The sequence below is a fragment of the Schistocerca piceifrons genome, chromosome 2 (genome assembly GCF_021461385.2).
Source record: "Schistocerca piceifrons isolate TAMUIC-IGC-003096 chromosome 2, iqSchPice1.1, whole genome shotgun sequence".
Classification (NCBI taxonomy): Eukaryota; Metazoa; Arthropoda; class Insecta; order Orthoptera; family Acrididae; genus Schistocerca; species Schistocerca piceifrons.
In genome coordinates this window covers 619,928,222-619,956,176 of record NC_060139.1, presented here as the reverse complement: position 1 = coordinate 619,956,176, position 27,955 = coordinate 619,928,222, and the positions used below count along the sequence as shown (strand labels likewise).

The following is a 27,955-nucleotide window of genomic DNA, read 5'->3' as shown; positions in this document are numbered from 1 at the left end:
TGCCACCCAACTGTTTCCAGCCTCTGCCCTGTCATCTCCTCTGAATTCAGCTCCCCTCACCCTCATTCTACCCTGCTCTCTGCCAGTGCATCCACCATTCTATTCCCCTTCTCTGCTCCTCTAGTTCTGCTTCCTGTTCCCCCTCCTCCTCTCCCTCCCCCACAGCCTCTCGAGGCTGTGACTGTCACTCATGCTCTGCCCCTCTAATCCCTCCATGCTTAGCCAGGCCACACCAATTCCTCCTCCCCCACCCGTACCCTGCTGTCCCTCCACCTTATCCACCCCACTTCGGATCGTCGCTTCCGTTCAACGCATTTTTGTTGCAGTCTGGCCAGAGTGGCTGGAGTGAGCAGTCATGCAGCGTGAGGTGTGCTTCCTTGTGTGCATTTCTCTTTTCTGAAAGATACCTTGGCTGAAAACTTAAATGTAACAGCCTTTTTTTTCATTGAGCCTGCTTGCAATTCAACATGTCGTCTTAAAGGTGAACAGCACTCGAGCCTTTTCATTATGTTGTCGATATCCTAATCCAGACTTTCCATTATTTAAAAAGTTATGAGAGAAATGCACAGATAAAATTTCATCAGAACACAACAGTCCATAGTAAGTTTGATTTTTATTTGTTCTTCCTTTGGCTTTCAATTTATTAGCAGTGGAAGTAGTGTGAAAACAACATTTATTGTGTGATGTTGAGGATTTTAACATAAATTGTCCCAAAGTCCAGTAGTAGTGTGTGCCAAATATGAATTCTAACTTCTTTGTTGTGTTTACAAGTGTGTGAACTACATTTTGAGCTACATGATGCAGTGCATTTACTGTTACTCACTCACAGCAAAGAAGTTTAAAAATCTTTGTGATATTTTGCTGCATTACTGATCTATCTAAATCATCATCTGGGAGAGATGCTACAGATCACAGGCACACTTGGAGAACTCCCTGTTCAAAAGTGCTGTAATTTTGTATTTGAACAATATATATAATTCACCACATTATGTGATCTGAAAGGGATGATATAGAAATGTAAAATACACTGTGAGGGGCTACTTCAAACGAATGACAATCTCACTGGTCCCCTGCTTGTGAAAGATGTCCAGAACCTTTAAGTTTTCTGCCATTTTGTTATTGATAGTTGATTGTTTCCAAGTGTTAAGTTTAACAATATGCAAATGAAGAGAGTGGGAAGTACAAATCTTCCAGTTAAAATTGAGTATTTGACTAATTTAAGTTCAGTGTTTCATGTAACACACAATAACCTTTGCTGGGTGAATGGCTGTAGTGTTAAGAAGAATATTTTGTGTGTGTGTGTGTGTGTGTGTGTGTGTGTGTGTGTGTGAACAATTGTGTGTTTATTGTTTTAGTCTACACGGCAGCGTCCAAAAAAACAGCTTCAAGTACGGACTGCTTGCCAATTATGCATAAATTGTTACCCACCTTGAGAATATACAACAACAAATAGATAAACACATAATAATTAGATAATAAAAAATATCTATTAAGCTAATGCGCAGGTATATCATTACTTAACAGTTGATTGACAAGAAGCAGGCTAGTACTCGGGGCCGGCTTTTACATTGTGTTAGTTTGACCCAGTCATGTAAAGCTGTCACAGCTGTGTAGTAATCTTTCAACAAGAGTGATATCAGAAAAAAAGACTCCAATATATTTGCTACCTTGCCCGCCCCCCCCCCCCCCCCCCCCCACTAGCACAAAATAGCCCAAATTCTCAATGGAGACGATGAGGAACTGCCGTTTCTTTTTGACGAAATATGCTTTAAGTCACAGCTACACTACAAGGGTGGTAATATTGTTGGCCAAGCACATTCTGGAGCTAAATGATCACCCAATGCTGCTTCACTTCATGATTCATATTTTGCTTGTATAGAACCACAACATGGCTCACATCCTGCCAGACAAAAGCACTAAGGATAAGTCTTTTCATCTTATTTTTGAACTCAGAAACAAAGTCAGGTCATCATTAACTTGGAGGCAATAGGACATGACGTATTGAAGCTATTTTCAACAGCAGAAGAATTAACAGAAAGGTCGTGTCATATTTCAATAATCCTCCTGAGATGAAGTTTAATTTTTAGCACCCATCTTGAAGCTAGTAGCAAATTTCAGTTACAAACCTTTTTTTTTTTTGTATAAGCATGCACATCTTAAAATGCATATGTAATGACTAGCTGAATCCCAGTGACACTGTAGCTGCCAGTTCTCTGAAAACATGGCAAATGGTCCAAAAAGGGAACTTATTAAAGTGTGGTAATGGACTGATATTGATATTTTCATGGCTATCTTCATTGGAGAGACAGAATGTTAAACTTGCTGTCAAAATTTTTAATATTGCCCTTAGTGAATATTGCTCCATGTACCACTGAGTGCCCCATTATTCACTGAAACTATGTGCAAATGGTGGAGTGTTGTTAATGTAAAAATTTTGCTGGAAGGGCAGAGGTTAAGGAACATGTTTCAGGACCCAACTACAACAAATTCTTCAAATTTTTTTTTTTTTTTTGACACTTTTCACTGAGGCTGTGCAACCGTCTCAAGAAATATAAATATACAGACTGAGCAGAGAGAGATATACTGGTACAATTACTTTTGTAACAAAATAGTGAAAGGAACACTTGCATAAGCAATCGGTGTAAAATCCATGGTCAATCACACTGTATATTGCTCCATAAACCTAATTATTACAACATAATTACTCAAAGAGAGTTATAGTCTGTGGCAGGACATTGACTCTTAGTCATGTTGTATGGCAGTTGCAGTATTTGTCTTGGAAAGGCATCACACTGCTCATTCTTCAATTAACATACGCACTATAATAATGTTTTGCAAAAGAAAAATATTACCAACTGTAAAAGATTCAAAACGTAACATTGCATGACATTACACTGTGAGATAAAAACTCAAAATTCCCTTTGATTCCTACTGTCAACAAAATTCATTCTTCTTTAATAACTTATTTCATGAAATGGTGTTTACCAAGCTTCAAATTTATTTATAGAATTTTAACAGATCTAGCGCTTGAAAAAGTTAAAACCATGTAGTATCGGACAGTTGCTGTACTATTTTTAAATGCATCTGAAAAATTGTTTCTTGAGGTACAGCAAACTATTTACATATCGGATACTAACTGACATAAATCTCTTAGTGACAAAGTAAAACCATTACATATACCTACTACAGCAGTTAAAAAGTAGGGGAAATAATTTTACATTTTATGTGCTCACCATGGCCTCTGTGCAGCAAGAGGTTATGTCTCTGTCACATACACTGATGTATGTCATGGAAGTAGTGACACAGCCTTCTTCTCAGATGGCCTTGCAGTAAGTGACAACTTGCATCACACTTCATATAAGAGTCTAAGTTGAAAAAGTTTTACATGTTTGTATTTGGTATTACTATGCTTAAGTCAGTCACTGTAAAGGACATTAGTTCACTCAAATAAAACACGTGTTTAATTGATACAAAATGTAATTTCTCATTGCAAATCTTCAAATACCTCATCAGGTTATGGGCCCAGGCACTGAATGATATGTCAAAGAGAACTGGACAAGTTATACCATGAAAAGTTAAAAAAATCGTTGTCGGCCATTGTTACTAAGCAAAGTTTCAGTACCCCAATCACATTGTGCTCAAATTAAAACTAATCTACAACTGCCAAAGAAATTTCTGTTATGCACACTGCAAAATTAGATGAAATGAAGTGTCAAGCTTGGAAATTACATGCCCTGCAATTCTCAAAGCCTACTGAATTTTTAATGTTGTAATTGTGCCTCCGTAGCTGACAGGCCAGCATAGATCACTGCCATACCAAGGACCCAGGTTTGATTCCTGGTACAGGATGCACTCAGCCATTTGATGCCAGTTGAGGAGGTACTTGCATGAAAAGCAACAGCTCCACAGTCTGAAAAGTTAGAAAATTGGCCAAGACAGCACTGTGCTGACCACATGCACACCCATACCGCAATTGCAAGACATCACAACGCAGAAGATGACCCAGTGGCCAGTCAACATTACTTGGGCCTTGAAGGCCTGTATGGTGAGCTTGTACAATTGGAACATGCATGAATTCAAACACATAAAATTTATGGTGAGGACATAACAAGCAGAGATACGTGAAAATACCAAGCCCATGTTCCTGATTTCCATGTCAGTACTTCAAAATCAAATGCAAAATCTGTTCATTTGTGAAACAGCACATGGAATATGGAAAAAGTTGAGATTTATACAAGAGCAATGATCAGAGTAATCTAAGTTAACCTTGATGCAGTGTTTTCATGAATACTGAATGGATGTGAATGATTCAGTCATTGCACACATTGCTAAACTTGAAAAGCTGGCACTGCAGATTCAAAATACTGGGAAAAATGTCCTGGGTGTAGCCATAATGGCAAAAATCATCACACCATTGCCATCAAAGTAATATAAGTTCAAAGAAGCATGAGACAGTGTGTCAGATGGTCAACAAAATGTGGAAACGCTGATGGACGTCTCATCAAGAAGAGTGCCAGTTGGTCATGGATAGTGAAAAAGTTGGTGCATTTGCAGTGATGGTGATCAGAAAGCAAAACAAAAAGGTAATTTCACCTCATAAAACCAAAGGTTCTGCAGAAAGCATGGACGTTTTGCTTCAGAGAGCAGAACATTTATCACATAGTGATGATAAAGAATACCATGTCACCTTGAGGGGAACTGGCACTCCCAACAAATAATAAGATGGAAAACGAGCGTGGCACGTCTCAACAACATTCTAATCAGCTATCAAACTAAATTATTTACTGTACTTCAAAAACAATCAAGTTACTTTAGTTTATGACAAACTGTAGCAGAAGGTGTGACTCAAGAGAGCGAGATGAAGTAAATGTTGCAGTGAATAAGCTGAAATAAGTCACATGAATGACTGGAGCACATCAATAAACTGATAAATCAGCAAATGATCGCCAAGGGTACGTTGAGCGTAATATCATCAAAGAAGTAGGGTTTTTTTTGGGGGGGGGGGGGGCACCCTGTCAAGTCAGCTAGACAAGGTACATCTGCTGAAGTTCAACAACAAAAACATGATTTGTTCTACGAAATCAATTGAATTTATACATTCATATGTCCGTGGTCTGATATCACTTGAATCTGTCAGTGGTGCAAAGCTTTTTTTGTCACATTTAAAGATGATGCAACAGGACACAGGCCTTTTTATTTTCTCATACACAAATCTGGTGTCACTGACTTCGTAAATGCAGTGCTCTTGTGTTGAACATGTTAGGTCGAAGAATCAAAACACTGTGCATGAACAATGAAACTAAGTTTATTAACTGTGCCATGAAATAGCATGTCAGAAACCTTGGATTCCAGCTGGAGACTATGCACCATACACACTAGAACAGAATGGTTGATTAAAGAGGTACAGTCTACCAATTGTTGAAAGCACACACACCCTGTAAAAAAGTGAGACTTTTCCAAAGTTTTCAAGGGCATAAGCAATTAACACTGCCTTCTACATAGTAAACAGGAGTCTGATGAAGCACACACTGAAGCGAACTCCATACGAGTTACAGAACCTACGAAAACCGTATCTTGTAAACCACCACATCTCTTAATCTAATGGTTTTGCTCATGTGCCAACATAATTTCAAAGCACCCTCAAAGCCAAAGCCAAAAATTATGTCTGCTGAATACCAAGGACACTCGACAAGTTATTGGCTTTTTTACCCTGAAAACTGAGAGGTTTTCATATCACAAGATGTCACATTCATTGACCTGAGTAGCAGCATAATGCCAGCAATACAACAAAATGATGACATGTAACTTAAAAGATCAAAGATGACAAAGAATTTGCGGATCATGACAAGCAAGTTCATATCAGGCCATTGTAAGTACAGGAAGAGACAGTACATCCTAATCAACCAGTAAGGTAAGAAGCTCATTTCATCCCATATTAAACTCTCAGTAGCTTGAAGGAAGCAGTTTCCAGTACAGACTCTAAATATTTGAGGGAGGCAATCACAGAGAAACTGGAAGCTCATGAGGAAACAAAACTTGGAAGATCATTCCTCCAACCACCAGCTGGCAAGTTATTCACTTCAAGGTCTTGTTTGACACAAACAGCAAAGATCACTGGGTTCAAAGTACAGCTTCATGCAAGAGGCCTCAAACACGAGTACAGCATCAACTACAATGAAACCTTGTTATTGCTCTAATATATGGAGCACTAGGATTGGTTGGTTGGTTGACAGATTTGGGAGAGGGACCAAACAGCGAGGTCATCGGTCCCATCGGATTAGAAAAGGATGGGGAAGGCAGACGGCCATGCCCTCAACCATCCCGACATTTGACTGAAGTGATTTAGGGAAATCACGGGAAACCTAAATCAGGATGGCCGGACCCAGGTTTGAAACGTCACCCTCCCGAATGCAAGTCGAGTGTGCTAACCACTGTGCCACCTCGCTCTGTAATGAAACCTTTTCACCAGTCATATGGTATGACGTTTTCAGATCTTTCGTGGCAGCTGACACACATGAATAATCAAAGATGATACAGTTTCAAATCTGCACTGCAATTCTTCTTGAAGAAGAAATCTATATGGAAATAACTAAGGGATTGGTTGCTGACACAAAGAATCCTGCTGTTTGCAAGCTTGAGAAGTCTTTGTAGCTGCTCATGCAGGTTCCTCAGTTCTGAAACAAGAAGTTTACAGATTTTCTTTTGCAGTTTAATTTTGAAGTAAATGAGTCTGATTCATGTATATTCCTTACCCCAACAAGTGGTGAAGTTCTTTTGTTGTCATTATTTGGAGATGATGGACTTATTGCTTCATCAAAATTGAGGAAAGTGATTTGTAAAGTTGTCACATCACTATAAGAATTGTTTCGTATTACAATCTAAGATGGTCATTGTTTTATGAGGGCAGAAATAAAGAGCATGCAGAAGAGAAAATATTAATGAATCAGTGCATACAAACAAGAAGAATAAATTTAAAAGTTTGGAATGGGTGACGCAGATGGTCTTGAGTGTTGTGGCTGATTCTCATGTCCATTTACTACTTTTTTGAAAAAGACTCGGAGGTTGAGAAAATGCTGTAGGACCACTTACTTTTTATCCATTATCTTGTGATCAGATACTTCACTTTCAGTAAACAGTATAGGTTTCGGTAGATCATAATAAGGCATGTAGGCAAGTGGTTAAGGGACTTTTTCATTACTGACTGAAAGAGAAGATAATGGTACAGAGCACTCCAACAACATGAGCAAACTACAACTAGTGCATTTTTCTGATGCTGATTATGCAGGTGATCTTATACAAAAAAATTATTTATTTGTGTTCAAAACTTAATGCAATCACTAAAGCACAGGGAGTGTTGAAAATGATTTAAGTGCTTGCATATAGTTTCAGTGTGCATAAAGGTAAAGTTCCTAGTTTTCAGAGATGTGCATGCATTTACTCTTTGTTTGTTGTGTGTTCATAGCCTGAAGTCGGTTATTCTAAAGGACGCCACTTCAGTTAAATAAATAAGTAATTTAGCTAATACAAAAATATTATTTCTCTCTGCAAAACTTCAAATACCTCATCATTCTGCCTCATATTTATGTCTCGCTTTGTGAAACATGTTGGGTATATCACAAGCTGCTTGCATGCAAGTATTGCTCCCATCAAACCTCTAAGATTTTTTAGTAATGATCCGGGTTCCAAATTTTGTGTTGCTCAGTAAACCACAGGATTGCGCCTTGTATTAATTGAAAATATAGATACTTCCAGGGTCACACATTAAACTGACAAATTAAGGCAATCAAAAGAACTTCACACTCTCAAACATAATAATTTTTTAATTTTTCAGCTCCAGCCCACACTCATTTGTGTTAACTGTCACTCATTCTTCATAACTGCTTTATCGATGTATGTGTGTGCACACGTGCCACTTTAACACCAGCTAGCATCCATAGTGAGTAGCAAGCTCAAATTCGAATGTTTTTGTTTAGCTGCCACACCTTTTCTCTGTTGCAATTTCATTTATGACGATAATTTAATTACAGAAACACATCAGACATTCAGCACTAAGTGCAACAACCAGAATAATGACTTGTAATTCTGGGAGATAAATTCAGGGCCAAAGTCTAGTAATAATTATTAGCACAGAGTAAATAAAACCTGTAGAAAGTTAAGGGATGACATACCAAAGAAGACCAAATCATTGTCAAAGCTTTGAGATACATTTCCTTGGAAAAAAATGTTGCAAAATTTTATAAAAAAGTAATCATAGCAATTAATGATCAAAGATGCAGTCCTTGTTTCAGTTGAGTCATCTAAAAGACTTTAGTGTTTTAACATATTGCCACAAAAATGAAGTTGTTCTATGTCCCACAATCATGAATAAATAAACTTCTGGAAGTGACTAAATGAAAGACAATAATACTACACAGTGTGAAGGGAATAGGGGTTTAAATAAACCAAGTCTCATTATAACTGCTCCAACTATTTTTATTTTCCAATATCAATGCCTCTGCATTATCCACTGCTCCCTCCATCACCACCCATTTTTGTGGTTGTTATTATGTGCAGCCATTTAAGTAGAAAGGAACATCAAAAGGAATGACAACATCTCAATGGAACTGTCCATGTGTTAGTCAACTTTCACACCACTGAAAATTTCTATGTGTAACTGTGCTTACACATATACTAAAAAAAGTCAACAGACTTACATCTCTCAGATAACATTAACAAAACTCTGTACACATCAGTAATATTGTACCAATACACACAGCTTTCTAGCATTGATACTGATGTGCTTGCTCTACCATGTGACAATGAAATGCACAGACAGAAATTTCCAATTCTGAAGTAAAATTCGATATGTCATGAGCATTTTCATTTAACTTTTACAAGCCTGATAAAACCTACACATAATTAACATTCATGTGGAAGACTCCTACTTTGTGACATGACTGCAAGAGAAAAAAAAAAAGCAAATGTGACAATTTTTAGGAGAAATATTACACCATCAAGATAAACCAAGGTAACATATTAATACAAGTGAAGATTTTCAATGGACCTGTCACAAAATATTTAGCTTACTGGAAGTTACCACACTTTCCTCACACTGTTCTCCAAACGTAGGGACATCACACTGAGGTTCTACATCCTCCACACACTGGCACCTGGGCCTTTAAAAAAATATTGAGTGTACAAGGTTTACATACATGTCAACAACATTCTGACTTGGAAAAACATTACAAAACATCTATTTCTCATCGTTGGGATAAAGTATCAGGTACGAAGGAATTTCTTATCATTCGTTTGTTTATAATAAGCTAACAATAATCAAACTAAACCCTGTATATGAAACTCTCTCGAACATCAGTCACACATGTGCTTTTAGACTCAAAGTACCCGCAGTGTGAGCAAATTATAACAATAATACCAAACCGTAAGCCCCTTAAAGGACGAGTCTTAAATAATTATTTCACAAAAACAAGGAACAGTAATCATAAATGGAATGTTAATTAAAATTTTCATGTATGATGCAATACTCAGGAAACCATAATGCAAGTGTAGAAAACATTTAGGGATTATTTTTTTTTTTTTACATTTGTGTGTTTTTTCTTGCAAATATGTGGAAGGATACTAATGTATGTATAAGTGACCAGTTTGTTTATTTCTATATAACTGTACATGTCATATCATAAAGCCCAGGTACAGCACGTACGTGGTTATTTGTGTTTCACAAAATAAAGTATACTTCTTGTGCTGTGGCAGTGAAAGGCCAAATCTTTTTCCTTTCCAAACTACCATCTGCTGTGTGTTCCTTGCACAACAAGGAATGAACTCTGTTTCCTTAACTAAATACTCTCAACTTCACAACTTCATCGGCGAAGTGAGTGTAGTGTTTTTACACACTCGTACCCTGAGGGATAACTGGGTGACATTCGTAGGATCACTGAAATGTTGCAGCAAGTTGAGCACACAAAAACTGCCTTTTTCATATGTTTACACAACATATCAGAGAATTGCACTTGTGCCATTATCAACTTTCTTCTTGCTTCCCTGTTAACAATGTTTTGCAACTAAGAAACATCGTTGTCTCACCTAAACTTCCCATCACACCACTCTTCATTATAAATGAAGATGTATGAAATTATTATCAATCACTTCTGTAGTATGGAATGTTAAATCTACGGCCCACACATCATATACTTCTCCCTGAACCCTTAACTACTTGTAGATGCTATCGGTGAAACGGGGCTCAATGGGCTTCGACTCGAGTCTCTGAGGCAACCATTAACTGTAATTACCACTTTGCGAGAGCCTGCGTGGTCTCGGTGTTCACACAGCCAGATACCCTGCCATGTACCAAGATTTAATTTACCATCCGTTATTGGTATTGTAAGTGAAGAGCCAAGGAAGCAGGCTTTTACATGAGCTGGCTGTAACAAAATTATACATTTCAGAACATATTCATAATGATATATAAACTGCAGTAAACTTCATACTACATGAACATGTACATTCTTATTTTAAACAACATTTAGGTCTATTGCTTCAAGGCTTACCTCTGTTTAACAGTAAAAATTTTACAGCTGTTCAATTACAGGTCATTTACTCTAAACTGACAATTTGAAAATGAAACAAGCCAATAGCAGTAACCTAGAAAAAATAATGGATATACACCACATGGAATGTGGCTAATGGTAAATAAACTTATATAGAAGTATAATCATTTAGAGCCAAAAAGTAAATGGAATACTCACCATGTCGTCAGGCCCTTCACAGGAATGTCTATAAGGCAAACCCTGTAAACAAAATGAAAATTGTATCATTTCCACAATAATTTTGTGTGACTATCACCTACTCTCCTCCCCCTTACTCCTACATAAAATAAATCTCTCTGATGCATCTCCCTTCATCCTTGTCTACAGTTCATCCTCAAAGCTCGTGGGTCCCTCCCTACCTGTGGTCTGCGGGACTAGCCCTCCTCCTCTAAACTATCCCTTGTTCCTCTCCAACAAGGTAGTCAACTGCTCTTAAAGTTGGGCATAGTTTTTGAAAATCATTTCCACAAATTACGATTAAGCAACATTTACAACATTTAATGAGAAATGCCGCGCGCGCGCGCCCCCCCCCCCCACACACACACACACACACACACACACACACACACACACACACAGACAGACAGACAGAGAGAGAGAGAGAGAGAGAGAGAGAGAGAGAGACGGGGGGGGGGGGGGGGGGGGAGGGTGGAGGGCTCTCACACACGCATTTGTATGTGTACTTCAGATTGAAAAAGGATTTCACCAAATGGTCCACAGGAGTTCTGCATAATTTTTATTTGAATGAGAAAGGAAGTCAGCCATATCCTTTCTGTAGGAACTAGCACATTAAACAATTTAGAGAAATAACCTAAATTTGGATAGGTAGACAGAGATTTAAACCCCACTCCTCCTAAATGCAAGCCCAATGTTTTAAACACCTTGCAACCTCCCTTCGTCTCCACTATACAATCAGTGCCTCCACAGTCATTATCCCCAAGATTCTCAGTTAATATTAGTCATGAAGCAACAGTCAATTTTAATTAAGCTGATCTAACAGTCCCTGTTAAGATATTCATCTACAAAGTAGGAGTTGCCTACCAACGAGTCTTTCAAACTTTCATTACTTTAAGGTGTCTGCTACATTAAGGACGGCGTGAAACGGCACACTTACAAATTATTTATTTGACTTATGTCCACTATGACAATGGGCATGTGAATAAAAGCAACTTTTTTATACTGAAAATGGGTTTACAACTTGAAGTAATCCTCATCATTCAGCACCCGCCAGGCATTACGTTTCAATACGATATTATACTTTACGATGCTCTGAATGTGGAAGTCGTCTTCAAATTACATCTGATAGTGCCCGCTTCCCGAAATCGCAATTTTTCATACCTTTCTCTTTCAACATTTGTAGGGTTTAACTATTTCACAACTAAATTAATGATGTCCAGCTGTCAGTACCAGTTAACAAGCAGGCCTGGAATGAAGCAACACAGCAGGTAGTTCTTCCACAAATACAGCCAATACATGCTAAATTCAACACAATGCAGTAACATTGAAAAAAATAAGAAAAAATGACATTGTGGTAGTAATGAAGTTGGAAGCAAATGAAATTAGACTACCATGAGAGAAACATTTCCAACTTTTACAGTGTTTATATGGTGCTCTAGAATGATTAATAAAAGAAATAACTGTATCATGATGTTGCAGTTTTAACATAGGTCAACATACCACAATGGTGACAAAGGTCAAGGGTACCTCCTAACATCACGTCAGACCACCTTTTGTTTGGCATAGAGCAGCAACTCGTGTGGCATGGACTCAATAAGTCATTGGAAGTCCTCTGCAGAAATACTGAGCCATGCTGCCTCTACAGACGCCCAGAATTGCGAAAGTGTCCCCGGTGCAAGATTTTATGCATAAACTCACCTCTTGATTATGTCCCATAATGTTTGATGGGATTCATTTCAGGCAATCTGCATGGCCAAATCATTCGCTTCAATTCTTCAGGATGTCCTTCAAACCAATTACGAACAACTGTGTCCTAGTGACATGGAGCATTGTCATCCATAAAAATTCCATTACTGTCTGGGAACGTGAAGTCCATGAATAGCTGCAAATGGTCTCCTCATAAACAAAGGTAACCATTGCCAGTCAATGATCTGTTCCAGCCCATGTAAATAATGTCACGTAGAAGAAGATGTAATTATACGAATGACAAACACTAACCTCACTTAATGAAGGTTTATTCAACACTTGCACATACAAGAGCGCGGAGCGCACTGCCTCCAGCCAGAACACACATGTATGTGTACAGTTACAGAACATTCCAGTACAATGATTCTTGACATTTGTGGGTACTTCTAGAATGTATTGGAACCGAATATAGAAATTAAAATTTTACAGTTCAGGTGAGTTTTGAACTCACGACCCTCCATGCTACAGTTTAGTATCATAACCACTACACCACAGTGACTGTGCTACTCGACTTCTTTTGCGACACTGCTCCCTCCTTAAGAGAACAGAGTCTCAGTGTTACGTCCTCCTAGTCCAGGAACGAGTCGTCTCTCCTGCATACTCCGACTCCCGATGACTGACGTTTGCCCTGGCGGCGATCTTAGAACTTCCTTTGCCGTTATGTTCTTCATCACCTTTCCGCCTGTTGCCTGTCACCAGAGCTTCGAATTTACCCTGGGTTGCAGGATCCTTATAGGGCCTCATTCAAAGGATGTGGACCATATCCCTGGTCTTTCGTTGTCTTGTGTTGGGGTCAAAATCTTCAACTTCATAAGTAACATCAGACAATTGTTTTACAACCTTATAAGATCCAAAGTAGCACCTGAGGAACTTCTCAGAGAGACCAACCTTCCAAACAGGAGTGAAGATCCAGATGAGGTCACTGGGCTGGTAAGACAGTAGGGTGATGGCTTGTGTCATACCTTCGGCAATTGTTTTCTTGAGCCTGCAACGTGCAGAGTCGAGCTAACTGCCAAGCTTCCTCAGCTCTGGTTAACACCTGGCCAATGTAGTCGTCATCCACGTCATCAGGATGTAATGGAAACACAGTGTCCATCATCATAGTCACCCCATGCTCATGCACCAGGAAAAATGGCAAAATCCTGTGGTGTCTTGTTTGGTGGTGGTGCAGGTAAACATCATGAAAGGTAGCACCTCATCCCACTTTCTCTGCTCAACACTGATGAACATTGATAGCATGTCGGCCAAGGTCTTGTTAAGGGATTCAGTAAGCCCATTAGTTTGCAGATGGTAGGCAGTCATGTTATGAGTAATGTTGTGTCGACGGTTTATCTCTGTCACAAGATTCAATTGAAAAACTTTTCCCTCAATCTGTAATTAACAACCTTGGGGCACCATGTTTTTATACAATGTCTTCCACAATGAATTTGGCTACCTCGAATGCTTTGGCTGTTTTCACGGCTTTTGTAATGGCATAGTGCGTCAGATAATCAGTGCAAATAATAATCCACCTATTGCCACTAGCAGACACTGGAAATTGTCCAAGGAGGTCAATCCCAATACACTGAAAAGGTGTTTCGGCTGGTGGAATTTGTATGAGTCGACCAGGTGGTTTCTGAGGAACTGCCTTTCTCCTCTGGCACTCTCAACAGTGCGACACAGTGACGGACACTCCTAAATAAACCTGGCCAGAAAAATTTCTTGCAGATTCTATCATATGTCTTAATAAATCCCAAATGTCCGGCCTGAGGTGTGACACGGAATTTCTGTAGAACATCTAAGTGCATGTGGTCAGGAATCACTGGTAGCCTCCTCTTTCCAAACGGATCAAAGTTTTTCTTGCAAAGTAATCCATTAATTACCTTAAATTGTCCTTTCACATCCTCTGACCGATTTAAGGCAAGCATCATTTGAGATAGCTTGGCATCCTTCTTGTGCTCAGCAGAGAGGTCCTGGAGTGCTGCGAGACAGTCACTATCTTAATCAAAGTCTTGATGGTCTCGCACAGGGTTTCTTGAGAGACAGTCGGCATCATGGTGTTTTCTTCCACTTTTGTACACTATGGTAATGTCATACCACTATGGTAATGTCATACTCTTGAAGACGTAGTGCCCACCTGGTGAGTCGTCCTGTTGGATTCTCAAGACCTGTCAACCAACAGAGTGAATGATTTTCTGCAACAACTGTGAATGGCCTTCCATAGAGATACTGTCAAAATTTGCACATGGCCCAGATCACAATAAGACATTCTCTTTCTGTCGTCAAGTAGTTTCTCTCGGCTTTTGTAAGTGTCCTAGAAGCATACGCTATAACCTTCCCTTTTCCATCTGAAATTTGCAGCAGAACAACACTGATCCCATAGCCACCAGCATCTGTGTGTAGTAATGGTGCTCTCTCATCATACAGACCAAGTAAAGGGTCAGTCATTAGAGCTTTTCGCAGCACATCGAAAGAATCTTGTTGAGCACCACCCCAGATAAATTTAGCATTGGCTTTTAACAACTCTTGGAGTGGTCTGGCTTTGATACAAAAGTCTGATAAAATAACAGTAATAAGAACATAATCCGAGAAAGCTTCTCACATCTATAATACTTTTAGGATCTTTGTTTGACACAAGGTGCCCAAGTATTTTGATTTCTTTTGCTCCAAAGAGACACTTTCTTGGATTAAGTTTCAGTCCACTTTGTTGGAGACACTTAGGAACGGCCCTCCGTCTTTTTACGTGTTCATGTCTCTGAGAACACTATAATGTCATCTAACAACAACAAACAAAGACACATCATCCACTTCATGTGACTTAGAAGATTATCCATCATCCATTCAAAAGTTGCTGGTGCATTACACAAACCAAACGGCATTACCTTAAACTCGTACAGGCTCTCAGGGGTGATGAATGCAGTTTTCTCACAATCAGCCTCATCTACTTCGATTTGCCAGTATCCCGAGTACATGTCCATAGCTGAGAAAAACTTAGCCCCCTTCAGACAATCTAGTGTATCGTCAATTCGTGGAAGAGGGTAAACGTCCTTTTTAGTTATCGTACTGTAATCAACAAAAGGCACCAACTGCCATCCTTCTTCCTGACGAGAACCACTGGTGACGCCCATGGACTCTGCGAAGGCTGAATGATGTCATTCTTCATCATTTTCTCTACCTCGTCGCGAATTATTCGAAGTTTCATTGCTGACATACGGTATGCTCTCTGGCTTATTAGTTGATGGTCTCCAGTGCTAATCTGGAGGTTCACTGTCAATTTGTCTAATTTGCTCTTCACCTGTGGACTGAAGCATTCAGAGAACTCTTGAAGAATGACAAGTAGCTTCTTCTGTTGTTCCTTAGTGAGATCTGGTGATAGTCGAGCTAGACGATCTTGTCTCATGACAGTAGTGCCTATTTCGCCCAAAGACTCAGCATGGGAGGTTTCCATGACACTCAGCTGTTTGGCAATTAGTGGCTCAATGTTTGCCACACACATGCATCTTGGAAGGATCTGCGGTTCTCGGCGAACGTTAACTATCCACAATTCACTGAATCCATTCTTAAACGAGACGACAGAGGCTGGGATGACCAAGTTATACTTCAGTGCTATGCTTCTCTTACATTCCACTACAAGATCCACGGGTTGATGCATGGCATGGCACATGACAGTTACCTTTCTAGCGCTGACTGCAGGAATCATCACTTCAACCAGCACACACAGTCTCCATACACTCGGATGCGCATCTTCCTGTCCACAGTATCTCATCTCATCGAGCATAATCTTCCAGTGACTACAATGTATAATTGCCTCAGAAGCTTTCAAAACGTCCCATCTGAGAATGACGTCATGACTACACTCTTGTAATACAATGAATTCTAAGGGCTGTGTATGGCCACTTATACCCACACAAATGACACATCTTCCTGTAGGTTTTACATATTTCCCATTAGCCACCTTCAGCAGAGATGTTGTTGTTGTTGACAAATATGGTTTTCTGCAACTGGCGACGGTACTTCTTCAAAATGACTGAATATGATGCCCCAGAGCCCACAAGAGCATGGGCTGATCAACCATCCCTGAGGATATTGACATAGTTTCCTATCATTTTTGTAGTGATCGACGGCGGAGGATCTTTCTCTTCAGCGGCCTCACCTCCAAGGAAGGTTTTCCAAGTTGCAGCGGCTAGGTGATTGGCTGGAGCTTCTAAACGGCGATGGAGACCTCAATCGGCGTGTTGGGGAGCGTCCTCTCCAGTGACTAGCTTGCGGCGATGGTGACCTATGTCATCCTGCACCCCCATCTTCTTGTTCATCTTCATCGTCCTGGAGTTGGCATCGGCTAAGATCAGTCTGCTGTCTTCTGTTACGAGCGTCGTCAAATATCTGCCGCCTTTCTCAACAATAGCGCACCACATGTCCCGGTCGTCCACAGTGGAAACATACTGGTTGGTTATCCTGGGTCCTCCAGACAGCAGTCTTCCTTGTTGCCCAAACAGGTTCCTCATGGGGCATTGTAGGAACATAACTTTGCCTGGGTCTTGGTATTTCACCGTTTTAAAGGGAAATGAAGGACAAGAGATTGGGTGTCTGTTCCACTTCCTCCCTTATGACCTACTGAAGAGTCTCAGTTTTTTGCTCGTCGTGCAACCCCAGTGCCTTCTGAACTTCCTCTCTCTCTATCTGATGAACACTTGTGAAATCAGTTCCTTCCTCCATCACAGACATCAATACGATGTTTGGAAGGCGTTCAAACTTCTTGCATGTAATTCTTTTTTGATGCATTGTCTCAATATAGTAGCACCATTTTATGAAGTCGTCTGCTGTCGAAACCTTCTTCAGGAGTAAGGCATGAGACATGTCCTCAGCAACACCCTTCATGAGGTGTGCAACATTATGTTCCTCCTCCATTCTAGGATTCACTATTTTACACAGCTCCAAGACACCTTGAATGTAGGATGCTGTAGTTTCTCCTGGACACTTTATCTTCAGCCTTGCACAGTTCCGCCTGCAATACTTTCCAGCTTGTGAACTTCTCCTTGTTGTTCTCATACCATTGCTTGGCAGTGCCCTCCAAGTAGAAAAACAGGTTAGCTAAACACATGGTGTCATCCCGTTTGTTAAATTTGGCAATACGCTCATATACCTTCAGCCACTTGTTTGAATCTTGGCCACCAGAGAATCCGGAAGTATGTCTCATGTGGTGGCACACAGTAGCTGTCATTGTAACGTCCTCTTCGTCCTCTTCTTCTTCTTCTTCTTCTTCTGTCTCCGATAGATTGCGATCTATTGAATATGGCTCGAACTCAGGTTTCTCGCCACTGTGTCATCGATAACGTGCGCTATCACAAGTTCCAATAAGCAGCGTCTCCACCAGAATAATGTCACATAGAAGAAGGTGTAATTAGATGAATGACAAACACTAACTTCACTTAACGAAGGTTTGTTCAGCACTTGCACATACAAGAGTGTGGATTGAACTGCCTCCGGCCAGAACACATACAGTATATATACAGTTACAGAACATTCCAGTACAATGATTCTTGACATTTGTGGATACTTTTAGAATGTACTCAAACCGAATACAGAAATTAAAATTTTGCAGTTCAGGTGAGTTCTGAACTCACGACCCTCCGTACATCCACTACACCAAGGTGACTACTCAGCTTCTTTTGCAACAATATAACCCACACCATTATGGAGCCACCACCAGATTGCACACTGCCTCGTTGACAACTTGGTCCATGGCTTCATGGGGTCTGCGTCACACTGTTAACCCTACAACCAGCTCTTGCCATAACTTTTGTCACCTCATTGTATATTGTGGCACTGCAACATCATTACAATTCATGAATGGCAAATAATATTTTCTTCCAGAAACCAGAATAAAAATATATTTCCTGTGACCACTCCCTTGGTAACGAGTTATCAGAATTTTAATTTCACAGTCTCAATTGCTGTGACCTAAATACAAATGAACAAAATAAGGTACTAGGAAACAGAAGTCACATGCGTCAACTACTTGCAAAAAAAAAAAAGGAGGTAAAATTTGAATGTGGTAACTATTTTTCAGCATTGCACTGTTTATGGTAATCGGTAAACTGTTTCATATCTACCATAGCTCAGTTATTTCCAAATATGGACTGTTCCATTATTCATTTCAAACTAAATACCAGTCAGATGAACTATTATTTAAGCAGGAATTTCATCACTTGTGGGTGCAAAGGGTCAAGGAAAGAGAAGACAATACAATCAGAAGAGTCACTATTTAAAATATCAAACTGTTCTTCCTGCCAGTCTCTGCGTGCTCTAAAAAACTACCTAAAAGTGCACTTCAATGAAGGGATATGAATTTGATTCTTATCAACAATTTCTAATACTTCTCTCAATACTTCGCATGAAACTAAAACATTTTACATGAATAGGATGACTGATTACATATTCAGTAATAGAACAGGCTGGAAAGCTAACCATAACTAGTCTAACTGCCACATAATCTCAATCTATTACTGCCATATTGCAGCCTCATTGAATACACCAGTTCTCATCAGATCACTGAAGTCAAGCAACTTCAGTCATGGGCAGTACTTGGATGGGTAATTGCCAATGAATGTCATGTGTTATTGGCTGCTTTGCCTTTGCCTCTGCAGCAAACGGGAGGAGTGGTGATGGCATAGAGTTGCTGAGCCCCATCTTTGCGCCAACGTCTTAGATTAAATTCCAAACCTCTCGGCACTGTCTGAATGTAAGGGCATGTGACGCCGCTGATGGTGACCATCAGTCAGATGGAAATGCTAAGCTCAGTCCCCCTTTGCTGCTATTTGAGAGTAGAAAGCTATGTGCTGGCACTGAGTTTCATCTTCTCCCATGTATTATCATCATTACAACACTACACACACCAGTAAGTCACACACACTTATCAAATACAGTTAAAACAACAACTATCATACTTCAAAAATGAAAGGTGCCACTCTGTTAAAGGATAAGAAAAACTTTTTCAATAAGACAGCTGAACCTACCCTTTGGGGTCTCCCAGTCAACAGTACTGTACAACTTTACTTTAGTGCCATATTAACAACCAAAATAATGGAACTAGTATTTCTACAAACTGTTTATTAAATTGTAATGTACAGACAGTTCTGGCTGAGAATTACATAATATTTAGGAATAAAGGAGAAGACTCACTGAAAGGCAGAAGCGCTGCGTCGTCAATAGGTACAAAAAGAAAAGGTACACACCTTGGCTGGCTTTCTGAATGTGCTTCCTTTTTCAAGCTTGAAGGAAAAATATGCAGGCAGGCACACACACACACACACACACACACACACACACACACACACACACACGTACTTACATACCTGTTTCCCTACATTGTGTTCAGTCAACTGCTCTTTTCTGGCCCATGGAGACTGTACTGTACTGTACTGTACTGTACTGGGGTGGGGTGGGGTGGGGTGGGGTGGGGTGGGGTGGGGTGGGGTGGGGGTGAGGGTGAGGATGAGGATGAGGGATGGAGAGAGGCAGCAGGCAGGGAGGAGCTTGTGGGGATGTGATCAGATGTTCTCCAGTCACAATACTACCTCCTGCCCCCAACACAATTCCTTCTATTCGTTACACCCATCAATGTTAGTTACTCAACCCTCCCTACAACCACCTCACAGCTTTACTCACCACTTCCAATGCCAATTTCTTTCGTCAGCACTATCCCTCCTCCCACCTCTCCACAATGAACCCCTGCTCTATTTATGTGCACCAGTTCAGAAAAATTTCCCTATTCCTAGCCAAAATCGTTATTTCTGAATCCCACCTGTCCTTCCGCAACGACCTCCATCTTTCCAGATTCTACCTGTCCCTTTCCCTCACACACCTCATTCAATACAAACATATCTCTATGGCACAGGCATTCCTGAACCACCTTCATTACCACCGCAAAATACTGTTACTATGCAATCCTCACTACCTACACCTCATCACCCAAATTGAAATTCTGACACTTCAACACCTAGAAGAACATTCCAGACACCACCTCCACAAGTCATCCAGCCTGCTGACATCCAACTCCCACCTTGGGACACCTTGGGGTAGACAGTCACTAAATACAAGCATGCTAACCTTCTCCAAAGTATCGCCTAGATTTGTACAAGGGGTCATAAAACAACTGAAATCATCTGATAGCTTGCAACCTGCTAAAAAAAGTGTGTGATTGCATTCTGTACCCTTTAACCCATTGCATAAACAAGTGCTTACTTGAGGGATATTTTCCTATGAGTTAAAACTGTCTAGGATCGTCCCAGTATACAAACAGGGAGATAAAGATTCTCCAACTAGTTACAGGCCTATTTCAATAGTACCCGCATTCTCCAAGGTAATAGAATGCATCATGTACCAACAATTATCATCTCACTTTGAGAATCTAGGTCTAATTAATGCTACACAATACGGGTTTAGGAAGAATCTGCTGACCATTGATGCAATCAACACGGTAGTCAGTTACATCCTCAAAGTTTTTGAGAACAAAGGCTTTGCTCAGTTCTCATTCTGTGACATAAGCAAGGCCTTCGACTGTGTTGAGCACACGCCACTACTAGAGAAACTAGAATTCTATGGCATCAAAGGAATGAGTCTCAACAACCGTAAACAGGTAGTTTGTGTTGGTAAGGAAATGTCAAACATAGAAAATGTTAAAGTAGGTGTGCCTCAGGGATCTGTACTGGGGCCCTTCCTGTTTCTGATAATGATCAATGACCTCCCCTCGTTTATTAGATCCACCACTGTATTGTATGCAGATGATACGACTTTTCTTCATAGCAGTAACAATCTTAATTATCTTAAAACCTGTGCTGAAAATACACTCACTCATGCAGCATATTGGTTCAGAGCAAATGGTTTCCTGCTAAATGAAAATAAAACTCAGCAGATAATCTTCACTCTAAGAGACAAGCCACTATCTGATGACCCTAGTTCTGTTAAATTCCTGGGAGTTTATTTAGACGAAAAGTTATCCTGGGGCCAACATGTAAACTATATTAGTAGTAAGCTATCTAGAGTAATTTATTTATTAAGACAACTTAGAAATTGTGTACCTGAAACATACATCAGATCATCTTATTTTGCATTTTTCCAAAGTATAATATCCTATGGCATTATCTTGTGGGGTAACTGTAGTCATATACATGACATCCTATTATTGCAGAAGAAAGTCATTAGGATAATTACAAATTCTTCACATAAAGCTCACTACAAACCCTTATTTACTAAACAAAAAATTATGACAGTAATAAACCTCTCTATATACAATGTCTTAATCTTTACAAAGAAGAAGCTACAAGATGTGAAACGTAGAGAAAATGTACATTGTTACAACACAAGAAGCATCAAACACATATACACGCCTTACCACAGACTATCAAAATCAATAAATAGCTATGAAGTCACAGGGCACAAACTATTTAATAAGCTGCCACATGCTATACAGGATCTTCCTGAACATACATTCAAAGAAAGATTGCATGAATGGTTTATTGCCCACCTGTTCTATGATATCAATGAATTCTTTAACTGTAAAATGCAGTAATCCAACAGATGACCCACTGTACATTTATTGCAATATAAGCTAAAATATTTCAGTAGTCAATACCTTATCACACTGTATTATAAATTGTAACTTCATTTGACGTTGTCAATTGCTGTAATGGCCTAAAGACAATAAAATCTTTATTATTATTATTATTATTATTATTATTATTATTATTATTATTACTGTGCAACCACCATCCTACCCACAGTGTACCTCCTCATCAACCCTTCATAGAATCCAGATGCTGCCTAACTGCCCTTTCCAACCTACCACATCCTCCAAATAATCCTACAAACACCCCATGAAACCCAGATCCAAAACAATCCCAGAAACTGCTGTTAGACTTTCCACCAAAGTTTTCAGTCCCACAGAAGTTTCAGCCATATCCAAAGGCCTCACATTCAGCCCTACTCCCAGGTTTAACCATGCTGGACTTGTGAAAGACCTACTCTCCTTCCTCCACTCCCTACGGTGGAAAAACTTCTTTGTAACGAACCTCACCAACCAAAACCAAACCAATCCCAACATCGAACCCTGACTGTCCCAATTCATACCACCATCCAAACATGACCCTCCCACACTCCCACCTAACCATCCTCTGGTCATCTTCCAGGAAATCATAACTTCTAACCTGGCCTCACCATCCTTCCCCAGGTCCCTCCCTAAGAACAAAAACCTTTCAACAGAAGAGAGGACTGTTCTAAATAATCTAAAAACGGATCCTGACCTGATCACCCTCCTGGCAGACGAATATTCCACCATTGTTGCAATGAACTGGAGTGACTACTGGGCAGAGGGCTTCTGCCAGTTGTCCGACACCTCCACCTACAAGCTCTGCCAAAGTGACCCCATATCCCAGAAATCCAACATAATCTCCAAAATCTGCTGAAATGCTTAGGCCCTTCCCAGAAACTCGCCCCTGAATCCAATCTCCCTAATCACTCAACAACAGCTAGCACATCCATCTTCTAGATGCTCCCCAAAATCCACAACCCTAACAACCCTGGGCACCCAATTGTGTCTGCTTACAGTGCTTCCACCAAAAAGCATCTTGATCCTTGTCCATCAACATCTCCAACCAATGGTCCAAAACCTAGCCTCTCACATTAAAGATATCAACCACTTCCTGCAGCGGCTCTCAACCATCCCCACACCCTTACCTCCTGGATCCCTACTCATCACTGTTGACGCAACCTCCCTATACACCAGCATCCCTCATGCACATGACCTTGCCATGGTTGAACACTACCTCTCGCATCACTCTGCAGATTCCAGACCCCACTTCATCCTTGTACACCTAACCAGCTACACCCTAATCCATAACTATTTCACCTTTGAAGAGAAGGTACGCAAACAAATTTGTGGCACAACCATGGGCACCCGCATGGCACCCTCCTATGCCAACCTCATCAAGGGCCACCTAGAGGAACATTCCTAGCTTCCCAGAAACCCAAATCCCTGATCTGGTTCAGGTTTATTGATGACCTCTTTATAGTCTGGAACCAAGGCCAGGACCCCTTATCCTCATTCCTTCAAAAGCTCAACACCGTCTCTCCCATCCACTTCATCTGGTCCTCCTCCACCCATCATGCCACCTTCCTAGGTGTTGATCTTCTCTCAGATGGCTCCATCTACACTTTGGTCCACATAAAACCCACCTATTACCAGCAGCATCTGCACTTTGACAGCTGCTGCCCCTTCCACACCAAAAATCCCTCCCATACAGCCTGACCACCCGTGGTAGACGTATCTCCAGTGATGAAAACTCCCTCACCCAATATGCTGAAAGCCTCAAAGTGGTCTTTGCAAACATGCTATACCTCAAGACCTAAGTCACAAGCAGATCTTCTATGCCGTAACTTCATATACACACACACACACACACACACACACACACACACACACACACACACACACACACACACACCTGATCTTCACATCCATCCCAAGAACCAACCACAAAAAGCACCCCCCCCCCCCCTTTGTCACCCAATACTACCCTTTACTGGAGTGACTGAACCACATCCTTCATCAGGGCTTTGACTATGTGTCATCGTGCCCAGAAATGAGGCACATCCTACCCAAAATACTTCCAACGCCTCCCAAAGTAGTGTTCTGCCACCGATCCAACCTCCACAACATCCTAGTTCAACCCTATGCCACACCCACCCTCAAACCCCTTCCACAGGGATCATAACCCTGAGAAAGACCCAGATGCAAGACCTTCCCAATCCACCCACCCAGCACCATCTACTCCAATCCCGTGATGGGCCTATCCTACCCCAGAGACCAGACCACCTCTGAAAGCAGCCATGTTATAAGCCAGCTCTGCTTCAATAACTACACAGCATTTTACATTGGTACAACAACCAACTAGTTGTCAACTAGAATGAATGGCCACCACTAAGCTGTTGTCAAAAACAAGGTGGAACACCCAGTGGCACAATAGGCAACAGAGCACAAAATGCAAGATGTCAATGACTGCTTCGCAACCCATGCCATCTGAATCCTCCCCACCACCACCACCAGCTTTTCTGAGCTGTGCAGATGGTAGCTATCCTTACAGCACATCTGCTGCTCCCATAAGCTTCCTGGTCTAAACCTAAGATGCCTCGCTGCACCGCTTCCTCCCCCCCTCCACCCCCACCCCTATAGTGTGGGTGTGCATGCACACACGTTCTTCCTACAGCTTGAAAAAGGAAGCCCATTCCGAAATCCAGCAACATTCTGTACCTTTTGTTTGTGTAACTATCAACGACACACTGCTTCTGTTTTTCGGTGAGTCGCCTCCTTTATTCCTAAATAATTCTTATTTATTTAGTAAATTGTTCACTACAATATTAATTAAAAACTAGCCTCTTTATTAGTGTGTCATTATTTCAGTGTTTTATTTATAATTTTAGGTGTACACGTTTTGTACAAATCAACAAATGCAGCAGTCATTGTTATCCCACTCTTCAGCCAATTGCAGCACAGCAATAAATCTTAGAATATATTACAGGTAAAGTCTGTATAAATTTACAAACAACACAATATTTATATTGTGAACTAAGATCACATAGTCCACAAACTTAATTTTCTCAAGTTCTAAAAAGATTGATTCCTATCATCTGTGTAACTTGTTTTCAGTTTCCTCCTAGTATGAACAAACAATGTATCTATGAAACAAGTGAACAGTTTGTGCACACTGGTCAAAATCAAAACATGTAACACTGTCTAGTTGCATTCCTAATAACCCCTAATTTATGTCAAAGCAATCAATGTGTGCATGCAATATGAACAAATGCCACATTGGCTGGGTGTGTTACATGTACAGTGATGTCAGTTTGTGACAAGCATTTGGAGATAAGTTTAGGGTGGGACATTCCTCTGGTGCTCCAACAAAATTTCAGTCTGTGATGGGAACCGAAAGTATTTGAGTCTTTTCATGCTCTTCCAACTGATGTTGGATACTACACAACATACCTTACTGCCTTGACCAAAGGTTTAAAATTATGTTTGGAAGACAGTCTGTACAAGTGTGTAATCGATTTGTACAGATAAATACTAAGTCAACCAAGACAACTTTCTACACACACAAGAATCCTAGAAGGAGTGGGGGGGGAGGGGGGGGAGGGGAATATCCCTCTCGGGGGGGGGGAGGGGGGGGGAGGGGAATATCCCTCTCTCAAAGGTGTTTTGCACTAGTTTTCACTTGGAATCCCAAAACTGAACCCCCAGATTAAGGTATGAAATCTTTTACAAATGGAAATTCTCATGCAGTGGGAGGTAGGGAGATGAAATTCCAACACTACTGAATATGCTGAAGCAATACTGGTACACTTTCATCAGTATGACTCCACTGACCATCTAACTGCTCAGGATCACTCTCTCCCCTCACCCCAAGATAACAGTGTTTCCCAAACTGTAATTTCAGAAATACCTGACAGCTACCGATTTCATCTTGACTTTATGTGGCTCTATTGTGGTGTACTACTCAAAGACATCATCATAAAGCATTCTCACATTTAATGTTAGCAGAATACAGTGTCTAGTAGTTTCCCCATTATTGCAATGTTGTCATTTTTTTATGCAAGAGACACATTCACTACAGCAGTAGGTAACCGAACTTGTACAATTCGAATGCTAAAGAAATACTGCATTACCTATTTTTGATAGTGACCATTTTACTGAAGATGGCAGCAACCAATGTGTTTGAAGATACTTTATTACACATCTTGTGTATCAGCTCCTCTTGCCTACTGTATTCAAACATTTTTCCATTATTAACATAAATGCATCAGACAATCAAAAAACTGTTGCTTATAGTCAACATACAGTGCCAGACACAATCAAAATACTGTGCCTTAACTATCTACACGTTGTATTATTTTATGCTGGCATGAAGCCCAAGACCTCCAGCAAAAATATTTGTTTGCATGTGTTTTTATTGTGAAGGTCTTAGAGGTGAGAGGCACAAAATGTTGTGGTGACTATGTAGAACAGTGTTTCCCAATTATTTCTATCTGCTGCCCACCTTTAAAACCCCAGAATATCTCATGCCCATGCATTTATTTTATTTATTTATTTGCTGCTTTCGGAAAATTTTCTTTGACACTCTGCAATTGACACATCAGTAGAAACAGGGTTATCATATACAGAGTAGTACAAAACTTTAGTGTTTCAAAAGACTTGGTAGCTAAATTAAAACTGCAGTGTTCACCCCCTCCTCACAACAGCTGTTGTCTAGAAACTGGTCCCACATAGGTATGGAGATGAGAACTGCATGAGGATGTTTAAGGCTTGTTTTGCCACTCCTGGATAAATAGAAAGGAAACTGTCCCAAAATTCTTCCAATCCCATTTGTTGAAACTCTTCTTTAGCACCCTAATCACATTTCATTTCAACCACATCCTCTAGTATTTCATCAGGAAGTGCATATAAGTGCATATTCATAAGGAAGTGCATGCACATCAATTGCAAAGGGTAATCCCAGCAGAGTCCAGTTTCATGTGACTTAAAGAATGTCTTTTTCCAACAAAAAATATCTTTTGGTTTATTTTTCAACACCGTATGAGCTGTTGTTAGGTGATGTTCCAGGCCACTACAAGTTGTTACTGAGGGCATTATGACACACTACACACTGTGGTGGTTGGACATTGTCTTTTTGAATAAATGTGAATTCATACTTGATATGTTCTTCATTATTCAATCTCCATTTAGCAGACACTTTCACTCAATGTACAAAACCAATAAAAATACTATTTACTTCTACGGAACACAACACGCATAATACGTGGTTAAGTATGCACAATGCAAACTGAAGAATTTGTTGTCTCAGCAATAATTTGGTGATGCGTGACGCAAAGCTGCTGTTGCCAACACTACAAAAAAATGAACTCACTATATGTAATAATAAGAATATAAAATTTCTGACTTGTCTGACTACAAGTTTCTGCTTGCCTCCCCCCTCCTCATCCTATAAAATCTCTCACAACCCCCCCTCACTCACCCACCCACCCATGTGGGGCACACTCCAAAGGTCGGGAATCACTGATGTAGACATTCAAACTCTTGTTCTTCCTCAGAGCAGGATGTGTAGGGGCGAAAACACACACACACACACACACACACACACACACACACACACACACACACACACACACACACACACACACACCTTAAAATTCATTAAAGCAATACCTACACAATACATGATGTTGCAGAAACTCTGCATTCATAACTATTTTGTTGACAGTATGTGAATGAAATGTCAATGGCAGATTTTCATGTGAAGTTCAAATCATTCTGTATCATCTCTTGTCTAATTCCACTGAATAGTTGTGTGACAATTTCAGGTTAACTAAAGCATCTTACTGTCATAAAGTAACACTTCCTTGGACTTTTTTAATAGCGATTT

General features: G+C 40.3%; 1 protein-coding gene across 1 annotated transcript in view; it reads right to left on the bottom strand.

The window, feature by feature from the left end:
- Positions 1–8,454: 8,454 nt before the first annotated feature.
- The window catches only part of LOC124776425 (UPF0047 protein YjbQ), a 73,162-nt gene continuing 53,661 nt past the window's right edge, over positions 8,455–27,955 (bottom strand). The window contains exons 4-5 of the mRNA XM_047251419.1: positions 10,740–10,781; positions 8,455–10,415 (exon numbers count right to left, since the gene is read on the bottom strand). Coding sequence (XP_047107375.1) covers positions 10,200–10,415; positions 10,740–10,781 — 258 coding nt within the window. The 3' untranslated portion in view covers positions 8,455–10,199. The remainder of the gene's footprint in view (positions 10,416–10,739; positions 10,782–27,955) is intronic.